This window comes from Microtus oregoni, unplaced genomic scaffold, assembly GCF_018167655.1.
Source record: "Microtus oregoni isolate MIOR12 unplaced genomic scaffold, Mior012 000046F_ref0000063, whole genome shotgun sequence".
In the NCBI taxonomy this organism is placed as follows: domain Eukaryota; kingdom Metazoa; phylum Chordata; class Mammalia; order Rodentia; family Cricetidae; genus Microtus; species Microtus oregoni.
This window is the reverse complement of record NW_024543220.1, coordinates 17,351,832-17,370,176: the sequence shown is the minus strand read 5'-3', so window position 1 is coordinate 17,370,176 and position 18,345 is coordinate 17,351,832. Positions and strand designations below refer to the sequence as shown.

At 47.2% G+C, this 18,345-nt stretch overlaps 1 protein-coding gene across 1 annotated transcript in view; it reads right to left on the bottom strand.

Moving 5' to 3' along the window:
• The window catches only part of Trappc10 (trafficking protein particle complex subunit 10), a 64,017-nt gene that overhangs the window by 14,483 nt on the left and 31,189 nt on the right, over nucleotides 1-18,345 (bottom strand). The window contains exons 7-17 of the mRNA XM_041634702.1: nucleotides 14,746-14,993; nucleotides 11,774-11,920; nucleotides 11,081-11,195; nucleotides 10,665-10,741; nucleotides 9,658-9,749; nucleotides 7,775-7,915; nucleotides 7,407-7,519; nucleotides 4,310-4,824; nucleotides 3,266-3,407; nucleotides 1,883-2,041; nucleotides 708-937 (exon numbers count right to left, since the gene is read on the bottom strand). Of these exons, the coding sequence (XP_041490636.1) occupies nucleotides 708-937; nucleotides 1,883-2,041; nucleotides 3,266-3,407; nucleotides 4,310-4,824; nucleotides 7,407-7,519; nucleotides 7,775-7,915; nucleotides 9,658-9,749; nucleotides 10,665-10,741; nucleotides 11,081-11,195; nucleotides 11,774-11,920; nucleotides 14,746-14,993 (1,979 nt within the window). The remainder of the gene's footprint in view (nucleotides 1-707; nucleotides 938-1,882; nucleotides 2,042-3,265; nucleotides 3,408-4,309; nucleotides 4,825-7,406; nucleotides 7,520-7,774; nucleotides 7,916-9,657; nucleotides 9,750-10,664; nucleotides 10,742-11,080; nucleotides 11,196-11,773; nucleotides 11,921-14,745; nucleotides 14,994-18,345) is intronic.

The window sequence follows — 18,345 nt, the reverse complement described above, 5'->3', positions numbered from 1 at the left end:
CTCTCAGCCACTACTCTAGTTCCATGCCTGCCTACATGTTGCTAAGCTCCCCACTATAATGGACATGGATTCTAACCCTCTGAAACTGTAAGCCACAAATTAAAGGTTTCTTTTTTAAGTTCTCTGGGTCATGGTGTTTTATCACAGCAACAGACTTGAGGACTGGGAAGAAAAATCTCTTCTACAGAGACTGGCTATCTTATACCTTAAGCCACAATGCATTTAAAGTGACTGCTGTCTGAGGCCTGTCCTACTTGTCCTACTGTTCCTGTACCCACACTGCACAATGTACAAGGCTCAAAAGAGGCCAGAGAATTGGAACCTGTGTCTCAGGAGGAGGACAAACCTTGCAATACTCCATGAGCTGATTTCACATATACCTTTGACCAGAGCAACAATCTCTCTGAGTAACTTTTAACAAATGCCAGCCCCAGAGCTTCCCTCAATGGAGTATTCCTGGCTGAGTTGACCCAGGGTCTATGTGACGCAGACCCTGCAACTTGGTCACAGGATGCATGGATCCACCCTCCCTCCCAGTGTCATGGTGACTCCTCTCTGGCTGCAGCGAAGTCAGAGTTTTGATGTCTTCTATGGTGGCTGCAGTCCAGATGAGTGTACAGGGGAGCACAGGAGGACAGGCTCTACGCTCCTCCTACCCAGACAGGCAGAAGCTACTGCCTAGTTGCACAACTCAAGACCCTCTCTACCTTGTGATCTGTGGTGACCATGCAATGGTCAGTTCTCTGCATGTCTTTCTGCTTCCTGTGAGGCTCTGGTGTCCCCAGAATACTGGTATCCCCACCAGATGCTGGAGCTGAAGGCAAAGACAGAACCTCGAGCTCAAACTCGATCACGTGGTATGCAGGTGCAGTGGGAAGACCGATGCTTGTGACCTTGTCAGAGGACTGGATCCGGAGCAAAGCAGAGGAGCACTCTTCTGTGGGAGACAGAAAGACACCTCAGACATGACTCTGTTTCATTCACCAGTCAAGCAGGGAATAGGCATAATGGGAGGTACTGCCAAGCTCCTGCTGTCCTGTGCACATGAATGAGGACAATGCTAGGCAGGAAAATCCAAGACCCTAGACAGGGCTCCATAGGAGGTTCACAGGCCAGGCACTGCTCAAAGTGCAGACAGGCAGGGACAGCTCCCACATGGCTGCATGCTCCATCACATAGCAGACTGTAGCTCGACTCATAAAAACCTAGAGGCAGATATTGGGGTTCAACCTGAAGGTCAGAAAAGCAAAACAGCCAGCCACTGGCTTTAACCTCTACCTCAATCTGAAATGGCCACCTGCCTCTTGGAATCTCAGAACAAGACTGTGTGTGAGAGCCGTTCCCTCCCATTTTATATTCCTCTCTAGGACTGGGATTAAAGGCATGCACCACTACCGCCTGGTTTCTGTGGCAACCTAGTGTGGCTACTGGGATTAAAGGTGTGTGTCACCAGTGTCTGGTCTGTAAGGCTGACCAGTGGGGCTGCTTTGCTCTCTGATCTTACTTATTAAAATACAAATGAAATAACACTACAGCAGACCATCTCCTGCCCCAAGGAAAAAGAAGTAGAAAGTTAGGGATTAGTTTTTGCTCTTTAGTGGTACCAGGCAGGGGTGCATAGGCCTGGAGGAGCACCGCTGAGGAACATGGTTCAGCTCCGACACTGCACTCAAGGTTGGCAGCACTTGGCACCTAATGAACACACCATGCTCAGGATATGTCCCTATATGTATGCTTCATTCAGGGGCTAGCTCAGGCCACCAATAAATGCTGACCTCAGAAGCCAAGGCAAGGTACTGCAAAGTGTCAGGGCCCTAATGCCTGGCTAGTCTTCTGTCCCTGAAGAGTCTGAACACAAGTGCACCAGCCCTGACTGCCTTACCTCTTGAGTTGGAGTAGACCACGGCTCTGTTCTCAGCCTGGCACAAGATGAGCATGGCTTCAACATTGCTGAGCTGGAGGCTGTCTCCGTTTTTTACTGCATAATGGCCCGTAGTGACAGTAAACTTGACTTTCTGAGGAATGCCAGCCAAAAGGCTATCTAAATGAAACAAGACAGCAGTTAGGATCGCTGTCCCCCAGAGAGCAGCTGCAGGAGTTGTGGAGAGGTGAAAAGAGTCACTAAAAGCCCATTAGCCCTGGGCACCTCTCCCTCCTGCCTCACCTTTTCCTCTCAGTGCCAGTCACAGAACTTCCCTGAGAACAAAGGACACCGTGAACCTGAGGGAGGAGGGTGCCCCAGTGAGAGATTGCACTGTTCACTAAGTTACCAAGTCAGACAGGCAGCTCCAGGACAGAGTAAGGAAGTGAGCATTGGAGCTGCTCAGGAGAATGGAGTAGAGGATTAGGCAGGGGAGAGGAGGGGTGAGAGGCCAGAGTCAAGAAAGAAAAACAGGACAGGGAGGTAAGGTCACAGCAGAAAGGGGAACAGGGCCAAGGCTTCCAAGGAGCAGAGCTCAGGCTGTGGCCAATACATTCCCATGGAAGAGCCCCTAGGGACAACTGCGCATGACCCCTGAGGACATCTGCTGGTGGCCCAGGGAGAAGTTGAAAACTAAAGATGTAGAAAGAACTAAGGAGATTTAACAGACAAAGAAAAAAGGAAAAAGCTTTCCTTGCTGTGCTTTCCTTTTGTTTTAAATAGGAGGATTATCATGGCTCACAACTAGGGCTCAAGTCAAGGACCTGCAACTGCATCTAGTATTGGCCTCTCGAGGCAGCCAGGGCTCTGCATGGAAAGACAGGACGTGCATGTGTTCACGTGTGCACCTGTGTGTGCATCTGAAATCACACTAGAAAGCTGCAAATAAAGGCCTTCCCAGTCTAAGACCTGGCCTCTCTGGCGTTCCAGAACATGCCACATGGCAGCAGTCTTGTGAATGTCACTCCTTTTACTTTGAAAGCATACGGGCAGGTCGGAATCTCTGGGTTTCTTAGGGTCATGCTGTGGAGTTAAGCCCACTAGGAACTTTCAAAGAGGAAACCCGATTAGAGTGTGAACTACACTCTGTGTGCTGCTACCAAAAAGGAGTCAGGTGTACAAGTTCCCTGCAGAACACCTTTGTGTCTTACTTTCAGATACACATGGTTACTATGCATGGTGGCTAACAATCACAGGACAGTGACTGAACAGAGCTGCAGCCAGCGGCTTCCAGGCCATTTCCACTACTCTTTCTAGGAGAGGAGCAAGGAGTTGGGAAAGATGGTATTGAGACCCTCCCTCGAACCCTCGGTGGCTTCCTGTGTGGCTTTCGGCTCCACTCACCAGCCAGGGGTTCCACATGCAGCTGAGGCTCCTGAGAGTACACGTCGTACTGTACAATGGGGTGGATGTGTGCAAGGACAAACCACACAGGGCCCACCGAGGCCCGTAGCTGTCGCAGTGTGTATGTTCCAGGTTCCTTGGCCTAGGGGCAAAACAAGGTACTTGGTAAGACAACCCTTTTGGTGTTACAAGTTTCTAAGATAAAGACGGGCTGTCCTCTTACTCAAATGCCACCCATCTTCCCTGTAGCCCTCTGTCCTGCCCATCACATCTGCACCTACACTGCTCCAAGAAACATCTGGCTCTCAAGCCCTTTCTGAGCAACTGATGCTTCTGAGTCAACATTAGTCTCTGATGAGGTAGACACGGTAAGGACCTGTTCGTGGCCCACGTCTGGAAAGGTACTAAGTGAGACATTCAACAGGGGTGATTGCTACTAGAAGACCATACCCAGGTGAAGCAAAAACCCCTTCCTTAGATCTTGTCTGTGTATGAGGTCAAACAAAAAGGGCATGCTCCATCAGAGCAAAATGTACAGTCCTGACGCCATGCAGCCTTCAAAGGGAACGGCTTAGAGGCCAGGTCACCTTCAAAATCTTCTTACAAAGTGAGGGGGCATCTTCACACATACCGGAACTAGCTAAGAAAATCCAATAACCCAGCCAATTAAAAAGCTAAGCAAAAACCTAAACAAAGATGTTCATAAAAACTTCATTCAGTAGCTGGGAATTGTGGTTCATGCCTGTCAAGAGACTGAGACAGGACTGTCACATGCTTGAGACCACTGTAGGCTATACAGTAAATCCCAGGCCAGCCTGGGCTACAGTGTAAGAGCCTATCTCAAAATAAAAACAAAACAAAACTAGGAACAAACTTCATTTAAAAATTTATCAACAACCAAACTACTGTGTAGATACAAAGTTGAATCTTCTCTAGGATAAAGAAAAAACACTGGAAGCCACAGAGGACCTCACAGTGTACTCAGGCTCCCTCCCCATCTCCACCAACTTGAGAGCCATGTCCTGAGCCCAGCCCTACCCATACCTGGGTCCTGAACTCTATCTTGTTGGCTCCTGGCTGCAGAGTCACACTGCTGCACTTCAAGACATGGGCGCCATCCTCCAGGGCCAATCCGGAGGGTGCCTCTAGAGAGGAAACACTTTCCTGCCTCCTCAGGAGCATGTGGACATTCCTACAGATAATGCCGGTGGTGTGCAAGGAGTTATCAGAAGGGCTTCTCTCCAGCATCTCTGACAACTCCAGGGCAGGCAGGCTGTTCTGAGATGCAGGGAACAGGGAGGCTTCGGCTGGGAAGGTGATGATCCCGTTGGAAGTTTTGTGCTTGGTCAGCCACTCAGCTGTCTTCCGGTAGTTGTTTTTTTCAATACTAAAGTGGACGTTGACAGCAATCTGGTCCACGTGGACAGGGATAGGCATCTGGCTGCAAACTGTTATCTCCACTGTCAGGACACCACCCGCATGGACCACAGCGTTGGGAGGGTCAAAATGGAGATCCTTTAGCCGTGCAAAGGAGTGCATGGGGAGCACCACCTTGTGACCTGCAAATACACACTCCATGTCCCACACTCGAGCCACGTTTCCCCGCTAGCACCGGAAGATGCTGCCAGCTCAGGAATGTGGGTGTTTATTTAGAACAAAGATTGCAAGCTTTCCAACCTCCCACATTCCTTCTATCACAAAAGCATACTAGACAGCACTTCCAGAACTCTGGGGATGAAGAAATTAACAGCGGTGAAGATTTCCACAGCTGTTTTGTCACTTTAGGAAGAGCGAAGAACAACTGCTCCCTCCATTTCAAACTAAAACTGGCCAGTGACTGATCCCTAGAGTCACCCCCAGGGACTCAACACCCTCCGAAACAGCTCTTAGAAGATCCCTAGGAAAGAAGCCAAGTGCTCCACTGTGCCCTGAAAGTTAGTCCCGGCATCTGCCAGACTATGGAGACAGCAGAGGGACAGCTGCCTATAGTTTGGGGATGTGAGGGGACACGAAGATGGGTGAGAACTCACAGTGTTGTTCTCTCCTAAGTGCCATGGCGATGTTTAGGGAGAGTACAATGCTACAGAACCATTGAACAGGACTGATAAACCAAAGGAGAGTCCGGAGATGGGTTTGGTGGAAATATGCTTAGCAGGCATGAAGCTGAAGCTATGGCTGCGGCTGTGGGTTGACCCATCCAAAACTAACCAACCAACCAAAGTCTGTCCACAAGTTAAGCAGACTTGCCATAGCTGAAGAAGGAGCAAATGCTTTTGGAAGTTGTTTTCACACAAAGGGACCAGGGAGCAGGAAGGAATACCCTCACTCCCATCATTCCCCACACTGCAGCAAGCCAAGAAGGCACACTGGGGTCTGCAAATCAAACCACCATCCTGATGCTGCTGAGAACATCAGGAAGGTGGCTCTGTTAAAGGAAGAGGCGATCCACCTCTGCAGCCGGTGATCACACAACCGGGAGCCAGAACCTTGTGGAGGACTCTGTCATACTCAGCAACTGCTACAGACTGACCAATCTATGCAACCCAACCCAGGCACATCTGTGGTAAATAAAACAAGCCCTGGCCCCCAGAACAAGGGTACTTGGATAAGGGTGTCTGGGAGGTCAAGGGGCATTTACAGGAAGACATCCCCGAGTGCTTGCTGTCTTCTGCATTGTATGTAAGGACATGGCAAGGAAGAAGCTCTCACCAGAACATGACTCTACTGTCAGAACTCAGAAACAAATGCCTGCTATTAAGTCCCTGTGCCACAGCATTTTATAATGGCAGCCTGAAGAGAACACAGTATCTCTTTTTAAAAGGGCTCTTAGTCAACTAAACACAAGGGGCAAAACTATGCAAGTGTCGTCTAGCTACACAAAAACATCGAGTGCATCCCTCCAATCTAACCTTCCAGAGTCTGTAATTCGGAGGCTCCCAGGTGGAAACCCAGGAACAAATTTCAGAGGGTGGATTGGTCTGAAAGACAGTTGGCTCAATGTTTTGGAAATAAAAAGAAAATGGTATAGTAATACATGCCACACCCCATGAGCCTTGAAAGCAGAGTCAAAGAATGCAGTCACGAGAGACTCCATGTAATGGGGTCTCAGAAAGCAGGGGTGGGGGCTGCGGGGCTGGAAGGGTTAAGTACAGGACTCTGTTCTAGGTGATAGAATGGACTGTGGTGGTGAATATGCAAATCTGTGCACACACTAAAAGCCACCGAATTGCATGCTTCAAATAGGAATTCACGATATGTAAATTCTATCTCAATAAAGCAAGATGTGAGAGTAAATGTTCTAAATCAAAAGAGAACTGAAGCCGGGTGGTGGATCTCTGTGAGTTCAAGGCCAGCCTGGTCTAGAGCTAGTTCCAGGACGACAGGCTCCAAAGCTATACAAAGAAACCCTATCTCAAATAAACAAACCAACCAACCACCACCAAACAAACAAACAAAAGAACTGGGACATATAACCAAGCTTAATATGTATGCTAAGAATTAAGTAATATGTGGCTCCTCAGTGGGTTAAGTGTTTGGTATGTGCACACGTGTATCTCAGTAACCACATAAAAGCCGACATGGAGGTGCGTTATCTGCTACTGCAGCACTGGGAACAGACAGGCAGAGTTCAGTAGCTCTCTGACCGCCAGCCCAGAAACAACATGCTCCAGGTTCAGTGGGAAACCTTGTCTCCAAAAACACATGGACACACACATACACACGTGTGTATGCATGCTTAACACTTGGGAGGCAGATGCAGGCAGACTGTTTCTAGTCCAAGGCCAGCTGGGTCTACATACTGAGTTTCAGACTAGCTAGGACTACATAGTAAGAACATGTCTCAAAAAATAAAACAAAAATTGTAGCAATTCACGGTAGCATTCTTAAGAAAATCAAGAAAGACCTGAGTCTGGGCCCCAGGTGGTATCAGAGCCCTTCGGTCCCTGGGAATGCCTCTTGTGTGGTAAGGAGTCTGGAGCACTCTTCCGTCTCACAGAAGCATGCTAACCTGTTTGGGTGAAGTCTCACTCAAGTTCACCAAAGAGAAGAGCAGGTGCACAGGCAGGCGCTATGGCTTCGCTCCTCCTCTTTTCATACTGCATGGACATGCCTGAGACACAGGATTAGCCACCAGTCTCACCTGGGTTGTCTTCTTGCTGGCTGGCATAGCTGAGGATCTCCTGGCAGAAGTACTTCCGCTCCTCCTCTGTCAGATGATGGTCACTGGCTAGAAGGCTGCTGGTCTGCAAATAACTGAAGTGGAGAGTTAAGGGCCAGGAGTGAGGACCTCCCAAGTAGGACGGTGGGCAAAAGGGCTCCAAATATCCTCTCTTGCCTTCAAAGTACAGCCCAAAGGAGAGCTGTCACTTAAAAAAAAAATTTAGAAACTCAAAGTTAGATTTAAAAAGAGTGGACACTTGCTCTATGCTCCACAGGAGCTACCAGCACACTCACTGTGAGCAACGCCACCATATATCAGACAGTGACAACACTGGACTCAAAGGATACTTTTCCATCTGCCCAAGGTGTTTTTGGCACTCGGCTAGCTGCTTCCTTGTGTGTGTGACAGGTAGGGCCCAGCCCTCAGCCAGGTAATTCTTCAAAGCTCCCTGAAGATACATTTCTGCCTTCTGGGGTGACCTTTTCCTCCTTGCAAAGGCAGCAAACACAAGTTTGTTAGGCATCACAGGGGCCAGCATGGAAGACCCTGACACTTGCACGTCCACAGTCCTCCCACAGCCCTTCCCACCACCCCTCCTGTGAGGAGCCATGAAGGACGGCCAGGGCACCTTCCGAGCAGTAGACTCATGCTGATAACACGCTGCTCTCAGACATCCGACACTAGTACTGTACACCCTTCCTAGCTAGGCTAAGGTCAGCGGAAGAACACTTTCTTACTGGCAGGTGGGATGGCTGGGAAAAGAGAAGGGCATGTCCCTAGCCCTGGTGGCTAGCCACAGCCATGCTGCCACACCACACTGGACTCATGCCAACAGTCTACATGGCCCAGCCATTGAGCTTAGGTCAGCTATGACTGGGCAGATATGAGCTGCTTACAGAGACCGAGAGCACCGAAGATTAGACAAGCAAAACCAGAAGGCCTTTCTAGTTCCAAGGAAGCCACAACAATGTTCAGAATAAAACCAAGTAAAGTTTACTCCACAGATTCACCAGGGCCTGTTATACTTCGAGGAGATCAGGACTCCCATTCCTTCCCCAGAGGCTAGGATGCTGGGCTAGCCAGAAGCTAATACTGCCAAGCTCTCCAGGGCATCCTTGGGGAGGAATCTCCATTTCCACTACTCCAGACATAATCAGAATTCAGAAGTCCCAAATTAAATGTTTCTCAAATAAAGTAAAATTTAAACTTAGCAAAATACATTTTTTTATGGATTCTTTTGGTTCTCCTGTGAAACACTGTTTGTTTGAAAGGTCCAGAACTTTCCATACCTCTTCAGTCATAACCTCTAGTGCTAGAAAGCACCCTAAATCTCCAGTAAGCCAACAGAGTCTGGGGAATCTAACAAGAAGGAGGAGGCAACTGTCACTCAGCTAGTATGTGGCCAAGGTCAACTGAGCCTCCAGGTTCTGAACAGCAGGCCAGTGCCTGGCACTGGGATTCTGTGCCTCTGGATTCTGCAGTGGTCAAGTGCACTAAACTCACAGCACCCAGAGATGTAGTTTCCCCCAAATGCAGAAGTGGAACGTGACTGCTTGAACCTGCTCATAGCTCCTGCCCTGCCGTGAATGAGCAGGCGAGGGACGGCTGCTCCAGAACACCTGGAGCCACTCAGGCATCTGTAAGCCCCATCTAGCAATCCACACCAGTTCTTTTGTTTTCATCTACTAAAATTACTTTAAGTACAGATTTCAAAACTTGGCTTTGAATACACCTTCCCTTGCCCTTTAGAACTGCTATCTCTTTGCACAGCTTTGAAGCTGAATCCCACTAAGCCAGGCTAAGATTGCTCTTCTTCAGCAGACGAGCAGGTTCCTGTGCTCACTCCCAGCTCACCCCTCCTACCTGCATCCAGGGGGTTTGTGACAAACTAGAGAAAGACTACATGACCAACTGCTGTTTACTGACCTGGAAGGCAGGCTCTGAAATACTTCTCATTACTTATTAAAGTTAATTACAAGATTTTGTGCACAGGTATGTGGATGTGTATCATTAGAGTTAATTAAGTATAGTAGGTCAAAGATCAGTAACAACGGTAATAAGCCAAAAACCTCCCCATATGGTTCTGGAAGAAACTCAAAGACAAAACAATGACTGGCTAATGTATTCTTCCTGTTCCTATCTACCAAGTTATGCAAACTTTACACTCTATGTATAAACCTTCTCATATGCGTGTAAAATGTTTAAAATCAAAGAGGTCACCATCAATTACATGTAAAATTCTGCCAGATCTTTTCCAACGAGCTTGGCAGATCGAATCCTCCCAATACTTGTATACATCTCAATGGTGGCATGGGACAAGTCCTGCGAAAAAGTTAAAAGAGCACAATTATGTACTTGAGTTTATTTTTTGCTTTTATGTTTTTAATGACGTGTATGCGGGTGAGGGAGTATGCATATGAGTGCAGGCACTAGAAGCACTGGATGCCCCTGGAGAGTGCGTTATAAGCCATTCAATATGGGTCCCGGGAAGAGAACTGGGTCCTCTGCACAAGCAGGGCATGTTCTCAACCACCAAGACCACCCTCTAGACCTGTACTTGAATTTTCAGGGCACACCTTACATTTACTTTACCCAAAGCTGCAGCAAGATACTGAGATGAAACAGCTTTCACCCTGTATCCACTGTATCCACTTTCAAACTGTCACATGACATGCCATAATTTCCACACATGATCAGCAACTTGTACACGTGTTATGAAGCATGTGATGAGAGACAGCCATGGGCTCACACAGTGTAGCAGACTTAACTCCCTTCCTGCTTCCATCTGCGCGTACCTGTCCTGGCACTCTTCTCACCCACACAGCACCTTTGCAGGTGCTCCCAGCTCATGGTCTGCCTTCCACTGCTTCCTGGAACCACTCAAATTCAACCTTTCAAATCCAGCATGATAGCTCCGCCCAAGCACAAATGGGCACTTTTCACAAAGAAGAGTATTCACAATCTGTTCTTACAGATTCTACTTAGTAAAAGGGAAAACCTACATTGAGCTAAATTTTAATTATTTCAATGCTGTGCTTGTGCCTAACTATGGTATCAGGGGCACTAACATGTGATCAGTTACCCAGTGTTTATACAGAGCCCCCCAGCATACTAAGTAAATTACCACAACAATGAGGGGTCTGAAGTACCAGTGCATCCAATACCAAAGGCCATGCAGAAGAACAAAGCCAGCTAGGGTGGCTCTGTGGACAGAGGAGGGATTCTTGCCACACTTACCAAGTAATGCTTTTCAAAGGCTTCTACTGATGACAGCGCTTCCTGGAGTTTCTTGTAAGGACTCTGAGCTGTGTTGGCTGAAACACAAAGGTAGAGCGTACTTACACGGCAGCAGCATAATGGTCGCGTGTGTTCACTCCCTTTCAGATCTCAGGGTGGTGACCTGACTCTTACGGACATTGCAAAAACACTAGCTTTACCGATTATGATGTCTATTCCTTTCCAATTTATGACACAGCCCAGGACCCTCCCAGAAAACTGTTCTCTGAGACTGGACTTCCCAGAAACATGCACCACCAACACTGAAATAGGACATGACTCATGAGCGGCAGCACAGACTCGCACACTCTCTGAGTCCCCCGGCAGACTGCACTCTCACTTCAGCAGCCCCCACTGTGCTCCAGCAGTGATCATACCTGTTTCAGGTCTCTCAGCCCCTAATCCCGCCAAAAGATCAACTGTTCTGTTGAGATCTTCTGAGTTGGGGCCCTTCTCCGACACAAGTCCACACAGGTACCCTAAGGACTTTAGCTGTTGAGGGAAACCCACAGTTCGAGTTCATTTGTTGTAAGTTAGTAGGCAATCCACAAATGTAGTAAATATATAATCCTGACGCCCGTTCATCGTGGGAAAAACTTAGCTTTCTTATCTAAATGGTCTGAATTTTACAGCATCCCTTATGGGATTACTGCCAGCTCACACCTTTTTCAGGTTAGTTTCAGAATAGAGCTGAGGTTGGGAATCCGCTCCCTGTCATTCAGCTAACTGTGCCCCACTTTTTAAATGACAGTTCTATGTGTACCCCTCCCCACTGTGCCCTGCCCCTGCGGTCCACCCACAACACACACTGGCCCATACCTGCATTTCTGCAGCCTACTGCACCTCTTATCTGCCCATCCCTGACACTGACACTGTCTCACTTGTCACCTGCTAAAGGAGCTGACAAGAACTAAGAAACTTTGACCCATGGCTGTGTTCAGATGCACTGTAAGGACGTGAGAGTATCCAAACTAGTCTAAATAATCTAGATTTCTCCTAACAGCCCATGCTATCTGCCACACAGGCACCCTTAGAGACAATGCAAACACTTCACACACAGTAGCAGGTACCTTTTCCATTGCATAGCTCCACAGTCCCACCATGTGGGCAATGTTGGAGTCTATCTGTGCCCGGTCACAGCAGCCTTCTATCCTCTGCAACACCTCCAGACAGCTCAGGAATACCCAGCAATCTAGAGCACCGGGTGGGACAGAGACCTACGAGGACAGAAGTACGTGCACATGAGGATGCTCTCAGACAGTGTAGCACAGCCATGACCCACAAAGTTACAGAAGGATAACCTATCACACGCCACAGACAGGAGTAACCTGTGTACAAACGTATCTTTGAGTCATGTGTCTGGTGACAATAAAAGACTTAGTTTGCATACAATTTTCAGTTACATATTTTAAAACCTTATTTGGAAAAGTCTATGTGAATTGAAGAGTTGGCTCAGCAGTTAAGAGCACTTGCTACTCTTCCAGAGGATTCAGGTTCAATTCTCAGAATTCACATGGTAGCTCAAGACCACCCATAACTCCAGTCCCAAGTATTCAATGCTCTCATCTGGCCTCTAAGGGCACCAAGCACACGTATGGTATACAGACATACATGCAGGCAAACACTCATACACAGAATATAAACAAATAAATGCCTACGGAAAGCTGACTATCACCTGGCTCAGCACGAGGCATGGCTATATCTGCCTAGAAGGTGAGAGGGGAGCACCAGGACCTCAGGTGACTTTGTGGGCACACTAAGAACAGACTGTTCAACAAAGCAGAAAGGACATCAATGACATTCAATTCAGCAACAGCTGAATGCTTTACAACAGATCAAAGCAGTGTTAGAATTAAAGAATTCCTATAGCTTAGGCAGATACATACTACAACATGCACCACAGACTCTATTCAACACTCCAAGTTTGCCTGGAGCATCATCACCACAACTGGTGACAGCCCCAGGAAGGCCTCTGGCCCACAACCAACTCTAAGTGCACCTTCCCCTGATGACTGACATGGTTTATCTTGTAGCTGATATCTCAGTTTTGGTGAACATGCTACTTGGATCTACTCAAAGTGAAACATAAGTGAATCCTGCGCTGGTGGCATGTGAAGGCCACCTTGTGCTCATGAGACACACTCCCAACAGCCTCCTTTAGATCCCCTGAGCCCAGAGAGTGTAGAGGCTGGAAAGAAGTCGGGGTGCCCTCGGTGTCGCTGTAGATAATAGCAAGGTCAGTTTCTGAAGGGTAAGATTACTCACTTTCATCCTAGCATGGAAAAGCTCCCTTCACGGTTACACGGCTTCCATCAGAAGCAGGCACGCTAAGGGATCAGCACTAGAACCCACAAGAGCATGCCCCTTGGGATGGCAGCATCCCCACCTCCCACACTAGGGTGAGCGGGGAGGCATTATCACGACAGGCTGCAAGTCTGTGAGCCTAAGTGAACAGACCATTCCCCTGTACACGCTGGAGAACGAAAGACCCTGGAGAGGAGAGCACAGAGACCCACTAGAGCAGGGTTCCCCACCAAGTATCATCATAGGTGTCACTGTAGAGAACTAGTTCTCCTACTTACTTGATTACATAAAAGAAAAATAACTTGGTAAAAATAATTGGATTAAAAAGAAAAAGAGGGGGTACCATGGAGATGCCTTAATAGGTAAGAGTATTCCCTCTGAATTCAAACCCCAGTACCCACATAAAAAGCCAGGCATGGCTGCACATACATAAGCTCAGTGATGGAGGGTGGAGGGCAGAGACAGATAGATCCTGGGAGCTCACTAACCAGTCACCCTAGCCAAAACATTGGGTTTCCAGTGCAGCAAAATTCTTTCAATTGTATTTTATGTGAAATATGTATATCTATACACCACGTCTGTGCCTGGTGCCCAACGAGGCCAGAAGAGGGCACTGGATCTCTTGAGACTAGAGTTATAGATGGTTAAGAGCGGATGTGTGAATGCTGAGAATCACACTTATATCTTCTGGAAGAACAGCCAGCACTTTTAACTGCTGAGCCATCATGGCTCCAGCCCTAAGAGACTCTGCCTTAAAGAAATAAGGTGGAGAGCAATAGGCACAACCACAAACACGTACTCTCCTCACATATGACCACAACGTGCATAAAGCTTTTAAGATTATTTCAAAGACATGTTGGGCCTCTCATTTAGTATTGTAGGGTATAAAACAAAGTTATTGTATTATGAAATACTGCCCTACCAATATTTTAGTGAACAGAGCAAATTTATATCTATTTCTTGAACCTGAAGTGTCTCCCACAGGCTCATTATTGAACTAGCCTCCAGCTGGTAGCTGTGTTACCTTTAGCAGATGGGGTCTAGCTGGTGGAGGAGGGCTCTCGGGCAAACTCTTGAAGGTTATTAACTGGCCCCTGGTTCTGGCTTGTTCTGTTTCCTCATCCGCTGAGATGGGAGGAGCCTCCATCAGACACTCTCCTTATTATGTAGGGCTGAAAACCTCTAGAGCCGTGGGCCATTTCCTCTAAGCTGAAAACCTCTAGAGCCGTGGGCCATTTCCTCTAAGCTGAAAACCTCTAGAGCCGTGGGCCATTTCCTCTGAGCTGATTCAGTCAGCTGTTCACAGCAAGGGGATGTGGCTGACACGGCTCTCCACAGACTCTCTGGGCCTTACAAGGATGATCCCTTGGGAAGCCTGCAGCAGGTCATGGGATGACAAGCCCCTGGGCATGGATGATGAAGGTTATCTAACAATACCCTATGGCTCTGGGTAAGACACTTTGGAGGTTTCAACTGAGAAATGTGGATCTGACATCCTATGTATGCACATGTGAAGTTTCCGGGCAAAGAGGCCTCTGAAACACCATCTTACTGAAGTATGCGTGGCTCCAGGCAGTGAAGAGATCAGTACCCCTCAGGTGAATTACTCTCAAAAGAATTAAGATACTTTATATCACTTCACGTAACAATTCAACCCCTTCCTGCCACTCATTGGCTTCCTCACATACTCATTAGGCCCAACACTTCCCAGGGTAAGTGGGGAGAGGAGCCAACTCACTTCTAGGAGCTTCAGCTCCTGCACACAGCTGTGCAGCAGCTCCAGGGCACGCTGAGCCACCTCCCAAGGCCGCTGTAGGAAGAGGAGCAAGGTGCACTGGCGGGAGAAAAGGTAGCTTCGCAGGTCCAGCAGTGTGGCTTCTTGCCTCTGTATCAACTCACGCTTCTCCATGTCTATGGGCTTACGGAGCACCAGTCCATTCCAGCTCTTCACCGGCTGGCAGAAAAAAGTCAGCCAGTTGGCACCATCTAAACAAACACACACCATGAAAGATGCTGACTTGCAGGCACTTCACCTAACTAAAGTTCCTGCCCAGACTACCAGGTAACATACAGGAGCAGGCAGCTTTCCGACCAGCTACCACTCCCGTGCCCCACCAATCACCTAGTGCTTTGGGATGGGGTGGCTCCTGTAAGTACACCCATTTGGATCACAGCATTGGTGGTTGAACAGAGTACATAGCATCCTACCATGCCCAAGAGGTCCTGTGTAGATATACAATGAGTAAGGCAGTCACCTTGATGTTCACAAGCCGTAGAGCTGGGGGCATCTACGCTTACCTTACTCACTTCATAGCTCCTCCTACCAGCTCCTTGAGGGGAGGTACTGGAGGACAGAAGGAAGGACAGGGAAGAGGGTGCAGCAACCAGGGGAAAAGCAATTCCTGTCAGCTTCCCAGCAAGGTCCCCAGATCTAAATTATAGCCTTGATACTAAATATGATCTTAAAACAAAAATCTATGGTGCTGGAGAGATGGCTCCATGGTTAAGAGAAACTGCTGCTCTTCTAGAGGACCCAGGTTCAAATCCCAGCACCCATACGGCAGCTCACACCTGTCGGTAACTCCAGTTCCAGAGGATCCAACACCCTCACACAGGCATACATGCAGGCAAAACACCAATGTACATAAAATACAAATAAATCATTACATAAAAAAGAATCTATACTAACTCATTTCATCTGTATGATTTGACCTCACAGCCACTCCATGCTCAACCTGGTAACTGACATCATTCAACAGCTGACGTGTCAACCCAGCTTGTAGCCTCCCTGACCACACCCACTGTGATCACCTAAGTGGACCTGCTGCATCAAGCCTGGTGATACCACACAGGCAGTTCGCTTTGTCAGAATTTATGGTCACTGTCATGTTCTATTTAGGCCTCTGGGCAAATGACACTTCCCAAGAGGGGTGGTCTCAGACATCCCTTTTCTCAAATCCCTTCTATGTCCATGACTACTCCTGCTGCAAATGGAGCTGATCTCACTCATGTTCAAAAGGCCACCCCACGAGAGCAGGATTCTGCACTGCTCCTAACTGCGTCCAGAGGTACTCCAGAAGTCCATGATGAGGCAATCCTTTCATTCCACTACAAAACTTGGCCTGGGCTTATTTTTAGATTTTAAACTGTCCCACATTACTTAATTAATTAAGATTTTGCAGGGCAAGATTTCTCTGTGTAGCTTTGGAGCCTGTTCTAGATAGAACTCATTCTGTAGACCAGGCTGGCTTTGAACTCACAGAGCTCCACATGCCTCTGCCTCCTGAGTGCTGGGATTAAAGGCATACTCCACCACGGCCCAGCTTTTTTTTTAATTGAGAAAAAACAAAGAAATTTTGAGAAGTATAAGAACAATTTTATATTGAAAAGAAGTGTATATATTACATGGATATGTATTAGAAAAATAAATGTGAGAGGGCTGGAGAGATGGCTCATCAGTTAAGATCATTGGCTGCTCTTTCAAAGGACATGGGTTCAATTACCAACACCGGCATGGCAGCTCACAACTGCCTGTAACTCCAGTTCTGGAGAACCTGGCATCCTCACACAGATATAGATATATATAGATATATAGATATACACATACATACATATAGGCAAAACAACAATACACATAAAAAATAAATCTTTAAAAAAATAAATGTGAGAAACAGTTCCTCTAGTTTAATTAGCAAATGTTTTACTTTGGTTATAGACTGGTATCTAGATATTAGCAGAGTAAGGCATCCAAACTATTATATAAGGATTGGTCTGGACTAGGGGTCAATTAGCGACACTTTGAGACCCATCTCAGAACTACGACAGGCCCAGGTAAGCTGACTGTCCTAGTACTTCATCATTCCGCAGGTTCTCACCTGTTGCTACAGTCCCTAGACATCACTGCTTCCTTCAGACACAATGATAAGGTTCTTAAAAACATGTCTAGCTTTGCCTGGGGATTGGGAGGGCAAGGAGAAAACAACCCAGGGGACATCTGCACCTACGCTTAGGAGATAGCTCAAATACTGTGCATCCTTTAACAAAAAGAGCTGGGCATTTGATTGGGTCTTTGGAGAGATGCCATGACAGTGCAAACAAGAAAGAAAGAGAAAAATGTCTCAACAAGGGACTGAAGAGATAGCTACGTGGTTAAGAGTGCTTGCTGTTCTTGCAGAGGACCCGAGTGAAGTTCCCAGCACCCAGATCAGGTTAGTTCACAATTACTGTAACTCTAGCTCCAGGGGATCCAATGCCTTTGTCTGGCTTTCTTAGGTACCTGCATGTACATGTGCGTATACACAGAGGCATATATGCACATATGGGTAAATTTTAAAAAATCTTTTTTCTAAGAGTCTCAACATATATTACTGTCTCTATCTAAATAAACAATGAAAACAGGATGACTTATTTTATTTATTACTATTATCAAATTTTTTTTTGATTACTTGTTTTTTGCAAGACAGGGCTTCTCTGTGTAGCCCTGGCTGGCCTTAAATTCCGATCTGCCTGCTTCTGCCTCCTAAGCACTGGAATTAAAGGCATGCACCAGCACCACCCAGCCAGTTCTTTTATTTGTGTGTATATGTGTATACCTGTTTGTATGTATGCACATATGTGCATGTGGAGGCCAGAGATCAGTGTTGGTTATCTTCAATCGCTCTCTCATTTTTTAGGGCAGGATACCCCACACCCCCGAATCCCAAGCTTGCTGAATGGAAGAGTGGCTGACCAGTGAGCCCCTGCCATCGGACTGCAAGCACACACCAGCACACTCAGCTTTCAGATGAGTTGTGGGGATTCGAAGTCAAGTCCTTGTGTTTCACCGAGTGTGTGTATGAAAGAGTGCAAGCCCTTTACCTACTGTCTTTCTCCCCGGCTTTCAACTGCTTTCTATGTGTTTCCATTGTGGTAATTTTGTAATTTTGTTTCTTTTTTTTTTTTTTTTTTTTTTGATTTTTCGAGACAGGGTTTCTCCGTAGCTTTTGGTTCCTGTCCTGGAACTAGCTCTTGTAGACCAGGCTGGCCTTGAACTCACAGAGATCCGCCTGCCTCTGCCTCCCGAGTGCTGGGATTAAAGGCGTGCGCCACCACCGCCCGGCGTAATTTTGTAATTTTAAAAGAATTTAGAACTACTTAAATGTTTGACAGATCAATGGTGCTCCTGGGATAGTGTCACAGTAAGCTCACAGAAGGAACGCTGAGGGCCACAGAGAAGGACATCTACTCTCCTTAGAACTATGTAACCTGAAAGGAGCTTTGTAAGTGCTTTTACTACTTGAGATTCCTCAAAAAGTGACAATGAGTAATTCTTAATTATCTATTTTATTTCCAACAGGAA